Raw genomic sequence first — 24,533 nt, forward strand, 5'->3', positions numbered from 1 at the left:
TTTATTTCAGCAGAAATAATTCCAGGTAAGTGTAGATCTTGTATGTAGATGTTTCTGTTTCCTCTAGGTTAGACTAAACCCACCCAAACATGAAAGCTCTGCTGTGTGTGCGTGCTTAATTTGGAAGTGTTTTGGGGCCTCACAGCAGCTTGTTTCTTCTGGCCTTCACACTGCTGTCATCTCAGGTCACACTCTGTAGTACCTTGAAGGTCATGGCCTATGTGTAAATTAATATTGTTGTTTTGAATAAGCAACAATAGCATTCCCCAACTCCTAAATCTCTGTGGTGGGTCAAGGACTGCAATTTGAAATGAGAGTCAACCTTGCTAATGGTGCTAGGGCTGTTGCTGATGTGTAGCAGGTGAGTTTGTCGCCTTGTTGTGCTTAGCTTGAGACGGCAGTTTGTGCCAGGTGCTGCTGCTTGGTGCACCTAGGTCACCCGGTCCCTGCTGGTGCTGCGTGTACCCTGCCTGATGAGCACCCCCTTTCTTGGTGGGGTGCCATTGCTGCCCGCACGGCCCGGGCACGAAGCCTGGCAGTAGTTAGTCTCGCACCCTCTCCTGTTAGCAACAGCTGTCTGGTGTCACGAGGAGCGTTACCAACCCTTTTACGATCTACTTCTGTGTTTGCCGGTGGCTGAATCCGCCGTTGCCAAGAGCGGCGAACCCACGGCAGGCTCCGCGGGCGCTCTGCTGGCTCTCCGCGCTCCACTCGTGCGCAGGCGCGGTGCGGCGCGCATGCGGCCTGGCCCGGTAACCCGGAAGCGCTGTGGCGGGGCGCGGGCGGTTTGAATCGGGATGGAGCGGGCAGCGGTGCGTCGGCGGCCGCCAGCTTCTTCTCCCCCCACACCACCCCGTCCCGGGGCCCGACGGGCCGCTCACACTCTCTTTTGTTTGCAGCTCGAGGAGGGACGGGACGGGGCCCCGTCGCAGCAGAGGCGCCCGCAGGCCCCCTGGGGCGGGGAGGGCCGCGGGGAGCGCCCCGCCGCCCCCACACACGGTCAATGCCGGGGGCGGGCGGGGCGCGAGACCGGGGCGCGTCCCGGCGGCGGGCCCTCAGACTCGTGCGATGGCGTCTCTTACTGCGATTTGGCTTCAGGCGGACGCAGCCCAGGGAGAGCAGCCGCAGGGAGCCGGGACCGACGGGGCGGCAGGTGAGGTGGTGCTCGGTGGGGCAGCAGCCCCATCCCACGTGTCCTCTCGTCGTTCATTATTTTTACTGATCCTGTCTAAATATAATTTTAGATTACACCCTCAATTGCTTTATGATAATTGGTAGGTATTAGCATGTTTCAGAATTATAGTCTTTAAGGTTCGAGTAACTTTAATGTAATTAAAATAAGCAGTCTTCATATTTTTAAGCAACTGCATAGTGTATTTTTCAAGTTGTTAACGTTTATTTTTTGTCAGAAAATGAAACAAATAATTTGGTAAGAGTATTATGGCTTGCCTCTACGTTTGCATGAGAATTGCAGTCCAAGTGGTAATGCATCCATTCTGTGTCTTAAAATAGCTTTATGAAAACTATTTTGTTTGCTAAATATTCATGGCAACCATATTAAACTGCATTTTATACAAAAGCAGCTTGTTTCTCATTGTTGCGTGTTTTGAGGTTTCAGACTTAGTGCAATACAGCGTTCTCTACCTGATCACATACCATGTGTAAGATGAGAAACAAGCTTTCTGTCCCTTCTGATTTCCGGTATGCAATTTGAACTTAAACCAATGGTATGTCCTAAGCCTGTGTCTCCAAATGGTTCAGTCTTTCAAATTTTGACAGTAGTTGATTACCACTTGAATATTGAACATATATGGCTGTTATAAGTTTTAATATACAAGTTCTAATATTTCTATTTAAAATAATTTAAAACAGTTCAACCTATTTGAGATGTTCAGTGTTTTTTCAGTATATATTTGGTTCTCAGTGTTCACAGGTATTTCAGACCAGTGGAGATGCAAATCTACTTGCTGTTGACCTAATGTTCCTGCAATTCATTTTTTGCAGCCATACCCTGTACTTCTCTTCCAGCAGTGATGATGAATTTGAAATGTGTAAGTAATAGCACATGTTAGTTTGTTTTCTGAAGGAGTACAGAAAGGACACATTTCTATCCAGTTATAGTGAAGTAGTTTTTACGGATGATTTTTTTTTTTCATTGCTCTTGCTGCAAAGTACGTTTTCTCCTTGCAGTGCAGTGTTGGTAGCTATATGCCACAGTGAGTGTTCTTGAATCTCATGTCTCAATCTTGGATGTTTTTTGCCTTGCGTTATTTTTTTTTTTGTTGCCTCAGTTTTGTCTGTTCCCTGTCATTCACTTGCTCCATGGACTAAGAAGGAAGTGTCTTTGAATAAACATTTTCTCTAAGCAGTTACTGTTCCAAACACATGTCTAAACTACTTAGAATACCCTCTTATGTGTCATGGCTTTCGCTGCATGAGTCTTAACCAGTCAGAGGGATGTTTTTGGCTTTTCATAGTGGCTCAAGGTCTTGGTAAGATGGAATTGAATACTAAATTTTACATGGTGCCTTCTGCTGTGCATAACTTCCTATCTTTATGTTTAGCCTGTACATACGAAACCTGATATTCTTATTTTTCTTTTTGGTAATAGCCGTTATGTGCTAGGGTAGTTGAGTACACACTGGGTTTTCTCCTGTTGCCAGAGTTCTGTTTAGCTCATTCCTTAGATGGACTAATCATGGCTCTACCACATCTCAAGTGGGTTTCAGACTGGTAAGTAATTTAAAGGTTTGTAAATCTTGCAATATGTTCCTCATTGCGTATTCCACGTTTGAACAGAGATGGTAGAAATGGTAAGGCAACAAGTCGTATCTTTATTTTGCCTATCACTCTTGTGTTAGTCCAGCTGCTTTTAAAGCAGATTTCTCATTACTTTAGAGTTCATGCTGTGCTCCAGCTCAGTGCCATGTGAATGATCTTAAGCATTGTCAAGCCTTACTACTTACATCCAGTTGAATTAAAATGTACTGCATATAGTTCCTGTACTACCTCTGGGCTTTTAAATCTGATAAATATTTTGATACTGTCCATTAGGTCATTGTTCACTTTCCTGTAGTTTTTAAACTTAAATATTTGACCGTCTCCTCTTTTTTATTTTCTACTCTTCTTTTGCCTCCTCCATCCAGGAGGCTATTGAGGCCAAAGTCATGTGTCAACTCTGGCATGGAAGGTAGCTGAGAGTAACTAGTTGGGGCTTGGAGCAGAATATTTGCAAAGCTATTCTATTGCTATGCTATCACTGCAGTGACAGTTGTAGGAAAGAGTGAAATGAAAATGTGTGCCAAGAGACAAGAAACTAAAGAGAATTGATTTATTAAGTAGCAAGCCATATTTTTCTGTAAGCTTTCGGTTTCCTGTGACCAGCTTATTAGTCTTATTAGTTTGGTGCTACTTCATGGTCTAGGAACACTGTAGTTATGATCATCTAGGAAAGCTGCTGGCCATTTGTGCTTCAATGAGCCACCTTGATGTGGTGGCTTGGAAGGCAGCAGATGCTGTGTTTACTTCTTTTGTAATGAAGGTAGTGGTGAAGACTACTGGGTGCTAAAACTGAAAATAACTTACTGCTCCAAATACTTTTTGAGCTTCAAGGTCTTGAATTTTTTTTTTTCTGCCCTCTTGTGCTCTTCTTTAGAGGATAACACTCAGTCCCATCCTATGCTTTTTAACTTACAGTGTGCTTTCAGCATTTGGGTGTAGCTCAGCTGCTCTTCCTGGTACCAGAATCTACCGATCAGCCATAAAAGCTTTATCAAGCAAACCTATCTTCTGGTTTTGGGCTTATGGCATAGTGCAAAAGTTTATAATCCCATTGAAGTCATGCATGCAGCTTCAGATTGTGAGAACACACACTCCTTACCTGCTATTTTGGCCCATTATGTTCTGAAAAAGGGACAGTTGTTTCTCTTTTCCCCAGCCTGATTTATACTTTAATGAAATTTGTTCCCCTTCAACTTTCCTGAATCTCTCATAATGATGAAGGTGTGTGAAATTTTGATGGCGTTTCTGATAATCTCTCAAGAGTCGCTACTTCAAGCATGTGCGGTACTGCTGCCTGAACCATGTTTTCACGTTTAGCAGTCACCACAATATTCCTGGAGCGAATAAAACGCATTTATTTCTGAGAAGTAGTATTGAATTGCTGTTCTGCAGTGGGGTATTATCGTTACCATTTTGTTTGAACGTTTTTTGGAGTCACTTAGTGGAATAAGCATATGGACACCTTTTTGCAGTAGGAAAACTACCTGCAGTCATTGAAATGTTTGGAGAAAATACTGATAAAACCATTCAATTCCACCCCCAATGATCCACATATATGAGGAGGCTATACTAGATACTGCAAGATACATAACAGCACTTCTTATCTGGCTTTGTGCTGGGCAAGGATTGAATAATGAAGGAAATGCTAGAAAGCTGCTGTCAGCTTTGAGGAATTGGGAGTTGGAATTATATGTAAAGGATTCTTATGTTTGTTTTTTTTTTTTAAAGATACTAGACCGAATTTTTACTAGTTGCAAACTTTTCTATTAAAAAATGCATAACAAAAGAAATAGAACCTTGTTCTTAATTAATCTTTTATTGTTTCAGTTTTAGCTAGAATGAAAACTCCCAAATCTGTTTCTAAAAAGGCGGATGCAAGGTGGGTGCTGTAATTAATGACTTTTCAATGTTTATATATTAGTTTTCTGTATCACATCTACTATTCAGAATACAGAAAAATGATCAAAAGTTTTAGTGATTCATAGGCAGATATGTGTATAGAAGTGAGTGCAGACAGAAGAACTGTTATGTGTTCAATCTGTATGTTCAGGTCAAATGTAAAATGGGATGTTTGGAGGCGTACATGCTCTATTGCCATTCCTATTAATGGATGTATTGGTAACATTTGCCTTGAGCAACTGATAATGTTATATTGGGTGGCTTTTTTTGGTTTGCTTTTTTAGTAAGGCAAACTTACTCTTCTGTTTTCCTGCTTATGCCTACCTTTTTCACATTATTTGCTTGTTGTACAGTTTGAAGGACGTATTTGATGACTCGGATGATTTCTTTTTGGGCTTTAAAGTGAGAAAGAGCACAACAAAGGATGGTAAGTAATTGTCCAACAGCAAATATGAAGCAGGCATTTTAATGGGTGGAAAGATAGCATTCATTGCTGAACTCATAAATTTCTGAGAGAGCTTGTTAAACATAAGATCACTTGGTCTCTTCCTTGAGGGTAACAGAGGGAATCATGGTCATACTGTTCTGACAGGTGTACATTTTGAAGCATTGTTGTAGGTCTGCAGATGCTGTGGACTATCTGCTAGTATTTGGGTCTGTGAAGAGTAGCAACTCATGGTTGATTAGACTGAGCTGTAAATATGGGATGATCACTGTGGAGAGAGGATGTAGCGTTCCTATGGCTGTACCACCACATTCTGTGGCCAAAAGACACTGAGTAAAGAAAGAAGGTAACTGTTGTTAAGCTAGATACCTTTAATTGGATGCAGATGTTGGCAATCAGGCCAGTCTTGCCTATGGGTGTTGCAGAGCTGCAGATAGGGTCCTTTAATTTGGAGCTTCTTTAGCCAAGGTCCTATGTGTAATCCTGTTAACATTGGCTACAAGATGCTCTGGCAAACCATGACTTGAGGGGTTTCAGTGCTTGTCTGAGTAGAGGATCCCTGTTTTCCCTCACGGGATGGAAAGTGCCTTGGTTTACTAACATTCAGAGCCTAACTACAGCTGTCTGGTGCACTTCTCATTGATATGAGCAAACTGGACTTTCCTAAAAGGAGTGAACAGGGCTCTCAAATTCTTTACGCAGCCACTAGGCCAGTGATCAGGTGACAGAATTCTGGTAGATGAGGGATGATAACAGTGATCTCATGTGAACCTGGAGAAGCTCTGACCCCTGGTCAAGAAGGGTGGGATCTCTTGCAGCTGGTGTGAATGTCAACCCTGCAACATGTATGCCAGCTGCAAACTAAAAAGCTAATGGAATGCTTTCTGGAGGGGAAATGGGGGAAGCAAAGTGGACCAGAAGCATCATTAAAAAAAAGTGTCACCAATAGATCTCACATGATCCCTTGATCTTGATAGGTCAAATCTGAGATGTCAGAAGCCTTGTTTGTTGGCAAGTGTGTGCTTTATGCTGTAGTCTATGGTCCAATCAGCTAAGGCTGAGCATTTTTTAAGTCACCCTTCACTTAGTGGTTTTATAAAACTTTAATATGAAATGTTCAGCCTTACTCTTACATGCACGTAGCTTTTGTTACTGGGAATGAAGATTATGCTAGCTACCTATTTGGGATTGTTAGGCCTGATGGCTGATGTATACATACATGGGGTTTAAGCTGCTTTTTTTTAAATACATCTTTCAGTGACTTTCCATTTAGTATGATGGTAAATGAGCAGGGTGTAATAAAGAAAATGCAAAGATATCTTTCTATTCTTTGTGTTTTCCTATCTTTCAAGGGATTTTTTGTGTTAAGACAAAGGCAGGTCTCCTAAATGAAATTATCAAAATTTAAGCTGTTTCTTTTGAATTGCAGCACAGAAGGATCTTCAGACCCTGAAGAAGTTGATGACTTCTGGAAAGAAAAACACTTGCTGCCGAGAAGTGCAGTATCCAGAGGCTTCAAGTGATGCTGAAGATTCTGTCTTTGTAGGAAGTTCATGGCATGACTACAAAAAAGGGGGAGCGAAAGACTTGGAAGAGAGTCGGAGGTATATAAAACTCCTACCTCCACAAAATCTGAAAGAGTCAATTTCCAGAGGCAGTCCAGACTTGCTTGTTAGAAGGAAAGAAAGCAGCTGTGAAAAGAGTACAGAAAATAAAGTGCCAGCTGTGGCACTACGACGAAGTACGGAGGTAGAATCAGATAGCTCAGATGACGAATTTGAATCATTAATAGAACGGATAAGGAAACGAAGTATACCCCGAAAACCAATCTTAAGCACAAGTAAAACTGTCTACCAGCCAAGCACAATAGGTAAGCAATTGTTCTTAGCTAACTTGCAAGCTACCTGTTGGCAGCAATGGTAGTGCTAACTTACTAATTGTTTTCATTTGTGTGGCATATGCTTTGGAAGTGCAACCCAGCATCTTGCAATTGAATTTGATGCAATCAGAAATTATTCCTCTGAGCATTCTGAAAAGTGATTCCACTAGTCTTGTGGTATCAAGATTTAAGTTTTTCACTATTGCTTGTTTTTATAATTCCTATAATTGTAGGCATTTTTAGTTTTTACAGTTGTTCTGAAAACAAATCTAACTGGTGGTTTTGAATGATGTTAACTAATTTTTTTTATGTATGATAGCAGTTAATGTGAAGCTGTCATTTTGGTAAGACTGAAATTTTGAGCCATTTAGATGCTGTTAATTTAGTATTTGGATTTCTAATTTACTTTATAAACTATATTTTAAATAAAATAATGAGAATTTCCTAAATCAGTAGCTCCTTCTCTCCTTTGACTAACCGAAGTCAGCTCCAGCTGAAAGATTGCAAAGGGGGGAAAAGGGCTATTGCTGAGTAAGAGCAGATGAAAACAAATCTCTTTCTAGAGAAGTAAACACAGGGTGCCTTCCTCACTAACAAGGAGGGCAAGGAGACCTATGGAAGAGGATGGCTGACAGCATAGAAATATGCCCTGGGAAAGAGCAAAATTTTTTTTTTTTTATTGGACTATGTCAATGTGGTCTATAAAACATATTCTAGAAATGAGCTGGCAGCTGCATTGGCTTCTCTGTATATAGTTGAATAGTGAAAGGAGACAAGTGGCCCAAATGGGGGAACAGTAATAGAAAAGCCAGCAGAGAGAGTGTCTACTGAAACTGCAAACCTTGAAGTGGTCCTTGATTTCTGGTGTAAGGGTCAGTCATTTTAGCAATCTGTCCAGAGGTGGACTGGGGAAATAGGCAGCTATCTGATCAGAACTTGCCTGTGAAACAAATGACGTGACTTATGGTACACCACAGACAGTTAGAACGATTTTTTTGTTCAAATGGTGTCTCTGCATTACTGCTCCCAATGTGCTGGTGGTGTATTTTGAATTGGTGAAGTGTCACAGAAATGCCTGAGTGAGGTCACAAATGCTTTTCCTTCCACTTCCTCCTAGCTGAATCTTTGAAAGTTTGGAGTCTCCCACTCCTTCACTGAATGGTAATTTTTGTAGTATATAACAGCAGATTACCTTTCCATCAGTTGTAAAAGCCTTTGCATTCAAGTATGCACAGTAAGAGTGTGTATGCTGAGGTGGAATATTTTACTTTTTTCACTGTTGTTTGTTACCTGGTTGCTGATGTCTGTGCTCTTGATTCTTTGACAGTGTGTAATCCTGTGACTCTTTCTGTTGAACTAGAAAACATCAAGCCACCCTGTGAAGATGCCCAGCCCCTGAAAGGGGAGGGAGTCAAGACACCAAGGCCAAACTCCATATCACTTCAAGAAACACCTTCCAGGATAATGGCTTCTGCAAGAATTCCTAGGAACGAATTGGTCAGTTGTTCACAATCAGCAAAGACAGAGAAAAGGTAAGTGTTTCTCCATCTTTACTATGTTCTAGGACCATTATAGATGGACAAAGAGATGCTAAGCATTTTGCCTAGGATGACGTTCTGATTTTTCTGGTACCTAGAAACTTCTGCTACAACTGCTTCTAGCAGTTGTTAATGGTTAAGTAGCTGGAAATCAAAGCTTTCTGTCTCAGGTATGACAGGGAGAATATAAGCTAATCTCCGCTTAGAGGAATTGATGACAAATAAATCTGACAAATGTCAAATCTCCCTTGTAAATGTTAGCTCTCTTGCTATTCCTTGTCTTGGCACAGCATACTTCTAATGTGCGCTGGCCCTACAAATTATATCTATCCAGCTGCCTGCCTCTGAAAATATATCAAAACTGATTCTATTAGTAATTCATGCCTTTTAACAAGCTTGTCTTGATATTTTTGACCTGTATCCTTATAATTTTCAGAATTCATGTTTCTTTTTCTATATGTGGATGCAGCTTAAGCTTTTCAGAAGAATGTCTTTTTCATTTCTAATAGCTGCCTTTATTCTGCCTTTTAGCCATGTGCTGTTTCCTTTAGTCATTTTATAATTGTGTACACCAATACAAAACCTTTAAATGATGTCTTAAAAGCTGATGCTTTGTCAGAATGCTGCAGTATTGGAGTTTGTAATCCTGGTGGAATATTTACTTCCCTTGAATGAATTCCTGAGGATTCCCAGAACATCTTTGGCTGTGTTTCTGAAAATATACCTTTACTGTGGGTGATCACATTAGGGCTGTTCATATATTGATCAAGTTTTGGTATAATTGTGGCTCACTGTGTCACAAAGATCTGAGCCACCCTCTTTTCATACTTAGGAGTCCTCATAATCTAGTTTTGTGAATTAATGAAATAACTGCAGAACTACTGCAACAGCTCTGCCCCTTCATGCCCCTGAAGGGGGAAGACGACAGTATAAGCGTGTGTGCCCCACTGGCCTCGTGAGGGCAAGCTAGTGAAAAGAGTCAGGAGAGGTTTATGCCAGTGGCAGCATCCCAGAGGTCTTTATTGGCTATGAAGTGGCTGTTATTTTTCAATGTGATATCTCTACTTCAGTAAACTGCTTTATGGCTGTTCTTGCAGGCTGAGGGTGTGCTCAGTGCCTGGCTGTTTCTTGCAAGATCTCTCAAATCCAGCTTCCCACTATGTGAAGTATTTCAAGAAAAATAAAGAGGACCTGGCACAGAAGCTCTACTGTCTGTATAATAGTACCATCTTTGAGCAGAAGGTTGGCTTAAAAACTACAATTCTAAAATGCTGGTTAATATGTTGCTTCTCACTTTTTGATGTGATTGCTCTTTATCCTCTTCAGTCATGCTTAACTTTACTAAGTTAAGCTTTATAGCAATGGCTTATATTTGAATTAGTTCAAGCAATTTCTTTGAAAGGGGTTTTTATCACCACTGTGATGCAGTGGTTTTCAGCTTGGCTTGCTTTCCCAGCTGTAATGGTGTACCATCCGTAAGTGACCAGTCTGGATGGTGTCCAAGAGTCCTTGATGAGAGAAACTGCTACATGAGGGGCCTTGGATCAGTTTCATCTTTGAAGAGGTGACTGGTATTTATCTTCATGTATTTTCTAGTACCTGCATGGTCATCAGCTCAGTAGCCTGGGAGTGTTTCTGTTGCTGCCTCTGTGGTAGTAGACCTCAGCAAGGGCAGCTATGGCTTTCTGCTGCTGAAAGAAGCTCAAGGTTGCCTACCACTGTTGCTCATTCAGCTTTTACTGAAGTAACATGTACTAGTGAACTCTGCAGCATTACTGCAGCCTAATAGCTAGTTGTAGCACAACTTTCTTGCCTGCAGCTGACAAAAGGCCAGTGGCAGGAGTGTATGTTGGGGAGCAGGGAGCTGATGGATAAAAGCACTTCCCTTTGTTGTTAGGGCCTGTTGCCTCATGCTTAGTCATGCTACATGCAGTCTTCATTCACTCCTATTGCATGTTCATGTCTGCCGTTCTGGAACAGATTAAAAAGCTGCTTATCCTTTGAATAACAGTTTTGGGTGAACCTGAAGCTATACATTGTGTTTCAAATTGAAGGTTCAATTTCAGAGAACTGCTGTCTTGACCTGTATATCTTTTGGGATACTGGAGACCCTCCTCTGGTGAGAAACATCCTTGAAAGGAAGGATGCTGCCCTCAGTAATTCCAATAGAATTTCCTTCAGGAAGGAAAATGTTTCTGTGCAGCTGAGAAACTACTGTTGAGCTGACCGAGGACAGACTGAGGTCATGATTTCACATAAAGCTGAGCTGAACAGGCTCACTGTTGCTGAAAGCAAAATATCTTGCTTCCCAGTGCTTCAGCCCTGTACCTGTGCTGGCACTTACTACTGTTGGACCATTTGCTTAAGCTCATTAACTAATTTAGATGACAGAAAACTCTTAGTGAAAGAACAGAGCTAACCAAGATAGATATGATGAGGGCTTATAAAATCAGGAGCAGCACAGAGGATAAGCAAGGGGTGATTATTCACCCTCTCGCAGTGTGAAGGTGCATCAAATTAAAATGGCAAGCTGCAGGTTCAGACCAACCAAAGCAGATGGTACTCGACCTGTAAATTATTAAGCTGTAGAACTTCTGATCATAGACTATTGTGGATGCTAACAATGCATATGTATTCTTAAACATACATATGCACTCTCTCTCCTCAAAACACCAGAAAACAACTTTAATGGCTATTTAATGCAAAGGAACCATCTGTGGCTTAGTGAGGTGTTGTCTTGCAAATGACTAGCAGTTGGGAAGAGTACTTTTTTTGAGGAAGTTCTGTTTTATGCCTGACCTGTCCTTGTATTTCTTCTTAAGCAGCATGTGTTAGCCACTGTTGGAGGCAGAACAGAGGAACTAAGGGACTCTTTGTCTCATCCTGCATTGTGAAACTCCTGGTGTTGGTTACAGAAAAACTGATGATGGGAATAAGAAGCCACGGAGGGTGGGTTTGCATCGTAAGTGACAACGGTGTTAAGGGCACTAACAGAGACATCCTGTACTGGCTTTGCAGTAAATATAAGGGGAAGCCAGAGGGCCAGAAGAAAAGAGAGGTAGGAGAGGGCAGATTACATGTACTGTCTTGTTTTTCAGTTACCAGAGAAAATGGTAATAATCTGGAATAAGAAAATGAGAAAAACAGCAGGATATTGTGTAACTGGGCAGACAGAAGGTCCTGAAGCAAAGCGTTATGCTCGCATAGAACTCTCTGAGAAAGTCTGTGACTCTGCAGGTAGGTAAAAGAAAAGATATGTTGATTCTTCTTTGAGAAAGTGAGTTCTAGAGATAAAACCATGAATCTGAGGCCTAAGAGATCTGGAACTGGACCCTGCTTTGAAATTTCATATTACCTTGAATAAATAAATCCATTAATGGTAGTACTTGTCCTCACAACCCTTCTGAGAGGCTAGGCAAATTTACAAAATGTGAGAACAGAGATGTATTCATGCTAACTGCAGTATTTTGTTTATATTTCTTACTGATTTGAAGACCTATAGGTTACTGTTATCCTGTATGTACTATAATGGCAATCTAAAATCTTGACTACTTCTGTCGTAGCTAGCCACCTTGTTAGCGGTATTTAAAGCTGGAATAAAGACAGGTCAGTGCTAAATTAAGTTCTGTTATGTGGTGGGTACTGTAACTGTTGTTTTCCCCTCCTCCCCTCCCAATTTGGGGAAATGAATATTGCAGTTACCATAGGAGAACCAGTTCTGTAAATTAATAGAATATTTTGTAGTAAGCTTAATAAATTTGATTTGAGAGATACAACAGAGTACCCTGGGAATCTGCTTTTGAGGACTTCAGAGTCCCCGAGTGCTGGTCAGTTTTTAAGAAGCACCTTTTAGAAGCACAGGAGCAGGCAATCCCACTGTATTGTAAGTCAAGCAAGCAGGGCAGAAGGCTAGCTTGGCTGAACAGGGAGCTCCTCATGGAGCTCAAGAGGAAAAAGAAATTGTATGATCTCTGGAAGTGAGGTCAGGCTTTGCAGGAAGATTACAGAGCTGTGGTTTGTATATGCAGGGAGAAGACATGAAAGGCCAAAGCTCAATTAGAGTTGAAACTGGCCAGTGTTGTGTCAGATAACAAGAAAGACTTTAAGTATGTTAATAGCAAGAGGAGGTCTAAAGAAAACATTGGACTGATGCTTGTTGAAGATGGTTATCTGACTAATAGGGATGAAGAAAAAGCAGAAGCATTCAATGTTTTGTTTTTTTTTTTGCCTCAGTCTTTAATAAAACTGACAGACCTTGGGCTGCCCAGTCCCCTGAGTCAGAGGACCACAGGTGCGGGAACAGTGACTTTCCATTTGTTGATATGGAAATTGTCAGGGACCAGCTGTATCAGCTGAATGTTCACGAGTCGATGGGGCCTGATGGGATTCACCCCAGAGTACTGAAGGAGCTAGCGGATGTTATGGCAGGAGCCTTCTTGATCATCTACCAAAGGTCTTGGCAGTCTGGGGAGGTCCCTGCTGACTGGAAGCTAGCCAATGTTATTCCAATTTACAAGAAGGGCATGAGGGAAGACCCAGGAAACTACAGACCTGGTAGTCCAACCTCACTTCCTGGAAAAATTATGGAGAAGATCATACTGGCTACTATTGAAAGGCATTTAAAGAATAATGCAATCATCAGGCACAGTCAACATGGGTTCACAAAGGGAAAGTCCTGTTTAACTAATTTGATATCCTTCTATGATAAGGTCACCCACATAGTGGATGAAGGGAAGGCAGTGGATGTAGTTTTTCTGGATTTTAGTAAGGCTTTTGGTACTGTCCTTCACAGCATCCTTCTGGACAAGTTGTCCAACTGTGGGACGAGCAGGTTCATGGTGTGCTGGGTGAAGAACTGGCTGAAGGGCAGAGCTCAAAGGCTTGTCGTGAATGGGGCTATGTCTGGCTGGTGACCAGTCACCAGTGGTGTTCCTCAGGGTTCAATTCTAGGGCCAGTCCTGTTCAATATATTGATCAACGATCTGAATGCAGGAGTTGAATGCACCATTAGCAAGTTTGCTGATGATACCAAACTGGGAGGTGCTGTTGACTCTCTTGAGGGACAAGAGGCCTTGCAGAGGAATCTAGATAGATTGGAGCATTGGGCAGTGATTAATGGGATGAAATTTAACAAGTCCAAATGCCGGATTCTGCACCTGGGATGGAGTAATGCTGGGCAGAAGTCTAAATTGGGAGAGGAGTGGCTGGAGAGCAGCCCTGCAGAAAGGGATCTGGGGGTGCTGGTTGGCAGCAGGCTCAATATGAGTCAGCAGTGTGCCCTGGCAGCCAAGAGGGCAAACTGCATCCTGAGGTGCATCAAACACAGCATAACTAGCTGGTCAAAAGAGGTGTATCTCTTTTGAATCTGCTGTATTCAGCACTGGTGTGGCCTCACCTTGAGTACTGTGTGCAGTTCTGGGCCCCCCAATTTAAGAAGGATGTGAAGGTACTTGAATGCATCCAGAGGAGGGCAACAAAGCTGGTGAAAGGGCTGGAAGGAATGTCCTATGAGGAGCGGCTAAGGACTTTGGGTTTGTCTAGTTTGGAGAAAAGGAGGCTGAAGGGTGATCTCATTGCTCTCTATAGCTTCCTGAGGAGAAGTGGAGAGGGAGGTGCTGATCTCTTCTCCCTGATATCCCGTGATAGGATGCGTGGGAATGGTTCAAAGCTGCACCAGGGGAGATTTAGACTGGACATTAGGAAGCATTTCTTTACCGAGAGGGTGGTTAAACACTGGAACAGGCTTCCTAGAGAGGTGGTCGATGCCCCAAGCCTGTCAGTGTTTAAGAGGCATTTGGACAATGCCCTTAATAACATGCTTTAGCTTTTGGTCAGGCGGTTGGACTAGATGATCATTGTAGGTCCCTTCCAACTGAAATATTCTATTGTAATTGTGGAGAGAATTCAGTGCTCTGCTCTAGTTGTTTCTGGATGAAAAATATCAATGTTACAAAAGCAATCAATGAATCTTGGTCTAAATAAAGGTGTCTCAGGTCTCATTAAAAAAAAAAAACAAACCAACAACAAACAAAAAAAACCCCAAACAGATTAGGTGTGCAGGGAAGTAACTAGGATGCAGAATTAGGGCTAATCCCAAAACTGGAAATGGACGGAGTAAAAACTTGTTTTGGGGCATTTTATCTTACCAAAACATTGGTAATTCCAACCTCCAAAATAACTCTTGTATCTTAATAAAGAACGAGTGTCAAAGGTCTGAAGTAGTGACCAAGGATGAAAATCTGTACTTCTCCATACGTGACTGATCTTAATGTCTTTTGTTTGCCTTACCCCAAGATCGTCTTCGGGACACGCTAGTTCATGAGGCTTGCCATGCAGCCACCTGGCTGATCAATGGTGTTCGTGATGGACATGGACAATTCTGGAGATTCTATGCCAATAAATCAGCTGTGATTCATCCGGAACTGCCAGTAGTAACACGATGCCACAGCTATGAGATTAATTACAAATTTATCTATGAGTGTGTTCTGTGCAAAGCTACGTGAGTAATGTTTTGATCTTGCATATGACTATGTATTAACTTTGTCTCTAACTTGGCAGTCTGCTGTGGCTAGGAATCATGGGTCTCTTAAACTGTGAAGCAATTGGGATACTCTCTGAGTTGTCACTTTGCATTTCCTGAGCCCACAGAACCTCAACTATATGATTCCACGTGTTTGTTTCCAGGTAGTTTCAGTTCCAGTTCACAGGTCAGGACAGGCAGAAGTGTCTTCTGAGGACCATTGGTGATGATGGAAGGTCTTTGGGAAGCAGGAAGAGATCAGAATACATGCCTCAGCTTTGAAGGACATGGCAGGGAAAGGTCACACCACATGTGGCTGCTCACTTTTCAAACATTGCTCAAATGATGTAAATTTGGATTCACCTTCTACTGTAGTTAATATTGAGTGAACTTGTAAAAGTTTCTGACCACTTATCTCTGATTTCATGATCAACGCTGATCCTCTTATAGGCTTTTTGGTAGGGGGTGGTATTTCCACTCTTAACTAAGTACTACATCAGGAGTAATACTTGTGGGCCTGTACTGACAGAGCAATGACTGGATCTGGCACATCCCTGTAGAATGCACGTAAGCAAAGCCCTAGCATGTGTTGCAGAAATAAGGCATTCCAAGTTCTTTTGAAATCTATCCACATTTTACAAAGTAAGATCTTTGAATGTGCCATGACAACAAACTAGGTTTGATCTAAGGAAAAACAGTCCACAAGGGAGTGCTAGACTTGGCATGGTGGACTGAGTTACTTTTTATACGCTCATCCTTGTAAAGATACTGAGGACCATCTGATGCTGAAAGAAGTCAGTGGTAACTGGAATTTAAAAGCGGAACAAGTCCTCATGAAAACTGGGCACAAAATGTGTGACAGTAATTAGGTATTAGAACAAAGTATCAGAGGAAGCTTTCTGGGTTTTGTATCTTGATGACTTTGAATTAAGACTAAACATTTTGACTAATCTTGTATCTTTGTTATGGTAGTGCTAAGTAAAATGTAGAGACCAACAATATAATGATTTCTGTTGGTTTAAAACTCTATAAAAGCTATGGTCAGTTTTCTAGTTGATCTTTTACCGCATGGACTCTTTCAGCTTGTGTGTATATTAAAGGAAGAATAGATGTCTGCAGCCACACAGATGTGAGCAGCACTATGATGTGAAGGATTGAAGCTAGACATACATCTACTGATAGATTGCAATGTTGGTCATCAGATTTCTGTCTTGCTTACTGCATTTGTGAAATGAGAACTATGTATGTTGCTGAGATCAAGCAGAAGAAATAGTTGTTATAGTAATTTTACAGGTTTCTTACCTTTCATGGGTATGGAAGGTGTTGCCTTTTCTGGAAGATCGTAGCTGACCACAGGCTTCTGTATGTAATGACCTCAGTCTCAGTGAGAGAGCATGAAGTTTTGTGAATTCAGTTCTGCATAGCCCAGGAAAGTGGCTGACAATGGTGTGATTTTTTTTTTTTAAGTGTGTTAAAAAATTATTATTATTCTCTTCCCACCCCCGACTCCCCCTTTAGGGGCTAAATGCATGCTTAGAAAGCATGCATGGGATTTTTTTTCTCAGGATTGTATGTGCTACTTCCAGAAGCAGTGGGAGGAAACAGTATTTCATATATGAAAGAATCTTCCTGAAGTGTTTAATATGACTATGCAATGCATTAGTTGCTTAGATGCAACAGAGCATTGAGATTTGATGGTGATGGCTTTGAGGAGAAACTCCAAGGGGTAGTTGATACATGGGTTGTGGAGGTGTTTCAAAATGTTGTAGCACTTCATACTACTAGGCTGAGAGTAAAAGAGACAGAGGAAGGAACCAAACTGAAAAGACAGTGGAAAAAGTTCTAGGGTAGAGAAATGTGTAATACAGATTTGATTGTTCCACAGTGTGAAGTATGTAGTCTGTTTCCTGTTCTAAAATGCTAGCTTAGAAATCTGACCTAAGCAGCCTGGCAGAAGAGAAAGGAGCCCTTTCCCACAAGTACTGTCTACCACAAGTGTGAAGTCAAAGTACTTATTTTTCCATTTCAGGACTGGACGTCATTCCAAGTCTCTGGACACAGAGCACTTAGCATGTGCATTCTGCGGGGGGCAGCTGGTCCTGAGTCGGCCCAGTCGGAAGAATGGCACTCCTACTAGGACACATCTAATGCCCTTTGCAAAGTATGTGAAAGAAAACTATGGACTTACTAAAAGAGAGCAGCATGGGCTGAGTCATGCAGAAGTCATGCAGAAACTCAGTGCTGATTTTGCTTTAAAAACTAGGCTTCAAGATTCCTTGTAGTATCTCAATACGCTTCCTTTCTTGATGCCATTTAAATTTTGTATGTAGTAGTAAATGAGTCTAACGTTGAGTCTAAGTGTTTTGGAGGATTCCAGATAATTTTAATATTTTAGCATTAAATACTTTAATAAAGGAGATCTTAAGGCCTTTTCTAAAATGGGCAAGAGTGAGCAAGAAGTAATGATGATACAAAGTCCATGGTAATGCACAAGTCAGTCAGGGTATCCTTCAGACTTCAGATAAACACCACCTGTGCCTGGGAACATGCAGTTCTAGGCCCTTCATGGGACTGACTTGCTATGTTTGTCTGGAATTTTCTGAATGATATTTACACATAGTGCTTCATAGCATGTCTTCAGTGACTCCAGTGAGCAATGGATTTACTCTTTCACATATGGCTAGCTGACATGCTATAGACTCTCTATACGTGCTGAAGAACTGCTAGGTGTACATCTGTCTGGGATTGCCAGATGCAAGAAAAATCCAGACCCACGAGCCAAAGTCCTCTGATTCTGTCTGGATGACTTCCAGGCAGGAAAAGGGGCAGACCTGAGGAAGGCTTCAACATGGGTTCAGGCATTCTCCCAAGGAGAGTTTCTTGAGTGATCCTTGGCTGTTTTTGTTAAAAGTGGTAGGTAGATGATGCCTCAAATCTGTTAGTTTCTGCAAAGCCCTCTGGCCCTTAGTGAGATCAAAGCTCTTTCTGATTAAATTTTGATTGCAGTTGTGCCTCTATCACTGAGACTTCATAGAAGCTAAAATAGATGCAAAAGATCAGGTTGGGGAAAGTAAATTCAAACACTTTCCACAACAGAATGAGAAGGTCTAGTCAGATGACTTACGTCTTTCATGTAGAACATGACTGAATGTGTGTTATAGTGTTTGTGTCTGCTGTGAACAAATTGCTCAAGGGATTAGTAATTTTGAATAATCAATAAATGCCAATTTTACACCAACTGTGGCAATGAATCAGGCTGCTTTGTTTCAATTTAACCGCAGCTGTGTAGGTATAGTATGTGAAAGCTTCTGATTTCTCCTAGCTAGTTTTGAGTTTCACGTACAGCAGGTCACCCTGCTTGCTGTCAAGAATACTTCTCCCTGCTCCCCACCTCCTGCCCTGCCTTTATCAATCCTGTTACACTCCAACTGAAAAAGAAATATTAGCAGCATATGAAGAAGTTTGAGTCACTTCAGAAATAGTTGGTACTGAAGCACAGCTCCTTTTGGCATCTCGATTGCCTGTGCTGAGCTGGATGTTCAAAGGGAGGGTCCTCTCTATGCATCATGCAACTGATGCTACGTTGAGTAAGTGGGTTGCACTGATAACGCAATGGGCTCGAATGGGAAACCCCAACTGCCCAGGAATCTTGGAAGTGATCATGGACTGGCCAGAGGGCTGAAACTTTGGAGTGTCACCAGAGGAGGTGACTCATGCTGAAGAGGCCCCACTGTATAGTAAATTACCAGCAAATGAAAAGCAGTAAGCCCTGTCATATTGTGGGAAGACACTGGAGGTGGAAGGCTGCTGTGGGGGGGGTCCTACACAACAATTTGCTGAAACTGCTGAAGAAAAAGGTGAATCAATTCAGTTTGCAGAGCTGAAAGCTGTCTAGCTGGCTTTAGATACTGCTGAATGAGAAAAACCTCTACACTGACTCATGGATGGTGGCAAATGCTCGTGGGGGTCGCTACAGCAATGGAAGCAGAGCAACTGGCCGTGCAGAGGTAAACCCATCTGGGCTGCTGAATCATGGGAAGATACTGCTGCTTGGGTGGAGAACCTGGTGGTAAAAGTACATCATGTAGGTGCTCACATACCCAAGAGTCATGCCACTGAAAAACATCGAAACAATGAGCTGGTGGACCAGGCTGCTAGAATTGAAGTGGACTGGGAACATAAGGGTGAGCTATTTATAGCTCGATGGGCCCATGACACATCAGGATGTCTAGGAAGGGATTCAACATACAAATGGGCTCGTGATTGAGGGGTGGACTTGACCATTGATGCCATTGCACAGGTTAGCCATGAATGTAAGACGTGCGCCGTAATCAAACAAGCCTGGCAGACTGATTATATCACACCACCGTGAACCTGCAAGCACCATGTGCTTACAATGGTGGAAGTGACTAGTGGATGGTTGGAAACATACCGTGACCCATGCCACTGCTCAGAATACTACCTTGGGCCTTGAAAAGCAAGTTTTATGGCAACACAGCACCCCTGAAAGAATTGAATCAGACATTTCCAAAATAACCTCCTAAACACCTGGGCTAAGGAGCCATGGCATTGACTGGGTGTATCACATCCCCTATCATGCACAAGCCTGTGGGAAAACTGAACGATACAATGGACTGTTAAAAACTATGCTGAGAGCAATGGGTGCTGGGACATTCAAGCATCGGGATACAAATTTAGCAGAAGTCACTTGGCTAGTTAACACTAGAGGATCTGCAAGTTGACCTGGCCCTGCCCAATCAAAACTCCTGCGCACTGTGCAAGGAGATAAGGTCCCTGTCATACATCTAAGGAACTGGTTGGGAAAAACCATCTGGGTTACTCCTTCCTCAGGAAAGGGGAAACCCATTTGTGGGATTGTTTTTGCTCGAGGACCTGGGTGCACTTGGTGGGTAATGCAGAAAGACAGGGAAGTCCAATGTGTACCTCAAGGTGATTTAATGCTGGGTGAGAATAACCTGTGATTTGAGTTGTATGATGGCAGTGTTACATGATGCTATATGTCACTACTGCTGTGGCTGTCATATGTCAAAGGTACTATAGCAGGAACCCCTTACTGCTAGCCAGACTAGGGGCAAGGGGAGGAGTTCATTGCAATGTTAAACCCTATAACCTGGCCCAAAGGGACCGGGAGTGGAGACTGTAATTGATATATATTTAAATTGTTATAACCCATTATTTGAGTTGCATGTTATAGGAAGTACTACAGCAGAAACTACCTGAACCAATGAAGGACGAGCCTCACAAGAAGCAGTGCAAATGCAGCAGTGACCCCACTTGAGCTGGTTTTGGTGCCCAGTGACTCCACACAACACAACACCTCTCGTGTCCTTAGTGAACACCATCACAGATGGAGCCCAAAGTCATAGACTAAGTGAACGCAATGAACATTTTTATGGACATTCATGGACATTTTACAGAGGTGTGGTCAACAGACTAAGGGAATGATATCTGTGTATCTATACATATACTGAAGGATGGGAAGGGAGGTGGTGGTGGTGCATGAGCATGTATTGTGATAGTGTGGGACCTGAGCATGATGTAAATGGTATGGAATAAGGGATGGGGAATGTACTGGTTTTGGCTGGGACAGAGTTAAATTTCTTCATAGTAGCTTGTATGGGGCTATGTTTTGGATTTGTGCTGAAAACAGTGTTGATAACACACTGATGTTTTAGTTACTGCTGAACAGTGCTTAGACAGCGTCAAGGCCTTTTCTGCTCCTCACACCACTCTGTCAGCAAGTAGGTTGGAGGTGCACAGGAAGTTGGGAGGGGACACAGCTAGGACAGCTGACTTCAACTGCCCAAAGGGATATTCCAGACCATATGATGACATGCTCAGCAATAAACCTGGGGGGTGGAGGTTAGCAGGGGGGCCGCTGCTTGGGGACTGGCTGGGCATCAGTCGGTTGATGGTGAGCAATTATTTTCATTTGCATTGCTTGTTTTTCTTAGGTTTTATTTTCCTCTTCCTTTGTTGTTTTTTTCCTTAAAAATTTTTTAAAAATTTCTTTTTAATTATTAAACTATCTATATCTCGACCCACAAATTTCTTTCTCACTTTTACCTTTCTGATTCTTCCCCCCCAGTCCCGCTGTGGGGAGAGTGAGTGAGTGGCTGTTAGTTGCTGGCTGGGGTTAAACCATGACAAGGGTGAACTCATTTTTCAACCTGTGGCAGCCAGAGCTCCTGAAGAATGCCACAAGCAAGCAGGACATGCTGAAGTGGCTGGTAGCCCATGCGCCCAGCAAGCAGTGGGTGGAGGCAGCAGCGGGGGCAGTCCTGCAAGTGCCAGAGGATGAGCCAAGGGCCTTGGCTGAGGAGGGTGAGTGGGAAAATGACAGTGACAAAGAGATGTCACAAGGGGAAGACATCATCATCTACAACATCTGCATCAACCCCTTGGTCCCAGAGCTCATCCAGGACCCCCATGCTGGCCCCCAGGAGGTGCCCAGCTGGCCCAGCAGCATGGGCACAGGACAAGGGCCTGTGACTGACCAATAAGCCCCTACAATAGTGGCCTTTGTTTTAAATAAACAGCTGTCAACACTTGAATGGATCAGATGGTGGTGTAAATGTTTCTCCATGAGTTTATTACCAGAGTGTGAATGTCTCCCAGAGTTAGCCAGACCAGCATGGTGTCCTCTGCAGGAGCTGCAGTGGAACTCCTGCTCCAGTGCCTGAAGCAATGGAGCTGAGCTGTCCTCAAGATGATCTTAGCGTCCATGATTAATTAAACCCCACAAAAGCTAAGACACAAACTGGGATTAGTTACCCTACTATGCCTAGTCCTAAATCTTGATACTTACCCTACCGAAGTATCTGTCCAAGAAGTATGAGCACAAACACTTAATCCTCTAAGGACTTGGTGGTACCCCAAACCCACCTAGAGGAGACTGTTTGTAATCAATAACCCACAATACATCCAACCGCTCCTTGCCAGGACAGCCTACATACTGCTGTCACCAGCTCACCTCTCCTGAGAGTATAACAGTATACTAACCCTAACCCTGCTAACAAGACAGGTCAAGGTATAGCTCATGGGACGAAAGAAACGGGCTACGTTTTCTAAAATAGAAAACTTCACGGAAGGGGATGCGAAATCATCCCTAGAAGGCAGATTTAGCAGTAAAGCGGGACAATGGAGCCTCCTTTAAGTCAGCACTGGGCATGTACATACTGCCTGTCACCCTCCTCACAAGCTATAAGCCCTCATAGCTAATGCACACATCAGCTGAAGATGAGGTAAGTCATAACAAGGTAAGTGTACTGGAAGGTGCACTTAGCATAACAAGCCTTAGCTATAACCTGAAAGCATTTAGCTTACACGTGAAAGATGTCTGCCACCCACCAGATCATCTGAAGCCCAACTCTAGCCCAGCCACACCATAACTAGAAATAATCAAGAAGAGGTGTAATCTTCACTCTTTGGTTTACAAGACCAATGTTTTTTTATTAAACTGAGTATTTTTAGTAGTTGAGTATTTTATTTTCTAGGGCTCCAGTAATGGGAAAGAGCATTAGGAGGATGGTGAAGTAGGTAAGGGAAGCTAGCTGGCCGATAATGATGAATGGGTATTCTACTGGTTGGCTACCCAGTCACGTTAGGATGAAGAGGTTGGCAACTGTCGTGGTTTAAGCCCAGCTGGCAACAAAGCACCACGCAGCCGCTTGCTCACTCCTTAGCCCCCCCCCGCCCCCGGCAGGATGGGGAGGAGAAAATGCAGCAAAAAAGCTCGTGAGTCGAGACAAGGACAGGGAGGGATCACTCACCACTTATGGTCACAGGCAAAACAGACTCGATTTGGGGGGAAAAACAAACCAATTTAATTTGTTAACAACCAAATCAGAGTAGAATGATGAGAAATAGAACCATGTCTTAGAAACACACCTTCCCCCCGCCCCTCCCTTCTTCCTGGCCTCAGCTTTGCTCCCATTCCTCTACCTCCTCCCCTCCAGCAGCACAGGGGGGCGGGAATGGGGGTTGCGGTCAGTTCATCACACATTGTCTCTGCTGCTCCTTCCACAGGGGGAGAGCTCCTCACACTCCTCCCCTGCTCCAGCGCGGGGTCCCTCTCGTGGGGGTCAGCCCTCCACGAGTTTCTCCAACTCAAGTCCTTTTCCACACACTGCAGTCCTCCGTAAACTGCTCCAGCGTGGGCTCTCCCATGGAGTCGCGGCCTTTTCCGGGCCCAGCCACCTGCTCCACCGTGGGGTCCTCCCGGGCTGCAGGGGAATCTCTGCTCTGCCGTTAACCTCCATGGGCTGCAGGGGGACAGCCTGCCATCTCACCACAGGCTGCAGGGGATCTCTGCTCCGGCGCACCTCCTCCCTCTCCTCCATCTTCACTGACCTCGGTGTCTGCATGGTTGTTTCTCTCACGTCCCACTCCTTACTGGAGCTCCTCTTCTGCCATCTTCTTCTTCCTCTCCTGCTCTCTTTACTGTAGCAGCTGCCACTGCTGCTGCTCTTCCTCTTACTCCTCCTCTTCTTCTTCTTCTCCGCCTTCTTCCTCCTCCTCCATCTTACTTGCACACCCCGGCAGGAGTTTTTCTTCCCCTTCTTAAATATGCTATCACAGAGGCGCTACCACCGTTGCTGATGGGCTCGGCCTTGGCCAGAGGCGGGTGGGGGTTGGAGCCAGGGAAGCTTCTAGCAGCTTCTCACAGGAGCCACCCCTGTAGCCCCTCCCTCACTACACAAACCCAACACAGTAACTAATATTCAGAATAGTTGCTGAGAGAGGAGGCAGAAAGCTATTGTGCGTTGTTTGCATTTGTGGAGGAGTGGTCTTAGGAATAGGACTAATACTGAGGCAGCTAGGGCTAGTACTCCTAGTTTGTTGGGGATTGAGTGTAGGATGGCGTATGTGAATAGCAAGTATCATTCTGGCTTGATATGAGGGGGTGTGACTAGTGAGTTTGCTGGGGTGAATTTCTCTGGGTCTCCTAGTAAGCTAGGTGAGAATAAGGCTAGGGTTATTATTGGGAGGAGTATGAACCCTAGAACGTCTCTTAGGGAGAAGGAAGGGTGGAATGGAATTTTGTCGCAGTTTGATATGTTGCCTAGGGGGTTGTTTTAACCCGATTCATGGAGGAAGGTGAGGTAGGGAGGTGAAGAAGGAAAGGGTTAATTTATTAATGTAATTCCAGTATTGATGACATATGAAAAAAGCGTGAATAAAATGTGTGTTGATAACATGGTGAATATTTAGACTTCCCAGGTTCCCTGGTGCTAATGGAGAAGCAGGGGAGGACTTGTGCAATGACTCATCAAGCTCCTACCTTGAGGGGCTGTAGGTCTACAGGAGATAGCCAGACCCCTTCATCTGCTGGCAGTAAAGGGCTCAGATGCTCTTCTGATGGGAAGGAACTTTTCCTGAAGCATCTGCTCAGGAGCTGAGGTACTGCTGCTAATTCTCCTGCCCAAAGATAGCTGCTGCTCCAGAAAA

At 43.3% G+C, this 24,533-nt stretch overlaps 1 protein-coding gene and 1 pseudogene across 1 annotated transcript; one reads left to right on the forward strand and one right to left on the reverse strand.

Annotated features, from left to right (window-relative positions):
* Positions 1-1,055: 1,055 nt before the first annotated feature.
* Positions 1,056-18,305, forward strand: GCNA (germ cell nuclear acidic peptidase). Its single transcript, XM_050901768.1, has 10 exons — positions 1,056-1,153; positions 2,005-2,051; positions 4,609-4,660; positions 5,034-5,107; positions 6,555-6,995; positions 8,365-8,536; positions 9,640-9,784; positions 11,641-11,779; positions 14,837-15,041; positions 17,092-18,305. The coding sequence occupies exons 2-10, from the start codon at positions 2,048-2,050 to the stop codon at positions 17,342-17,344; spliced, it is 1,485 nt and encodes a 494-aa protein (XP_050757725.1). The 5' UTR covers positions 1,056-1,153; positions 2,005-2,047; the 3' UTR covers positions 17,345-18,305.
* Positions 18,306-22,552: 4,247 nt separating this feature from the next.
* On the reverse strand, positions 22,553-24,202 carry LOC127019792 (cytochrome b-like; annotated as a pseudogene).
* Positions 24,203-24,533: the final 331 nt, after the last annotated feature.

This window comes from Gymnogyps californianus, chromosome 9 (genome assembly GCF_018139145.2).
Source record: "Gymnogyps californianus isolate 813 chromosome 9, ASM1813914v2, whole genome shotgun sequence".
Classification (NCBI taxonomy): Eukaryota; Metazoa; Chordata; class Aves; order Accipitriformes; family Cathartidae; genus Gymnogyps; species Gymnogyps californianus.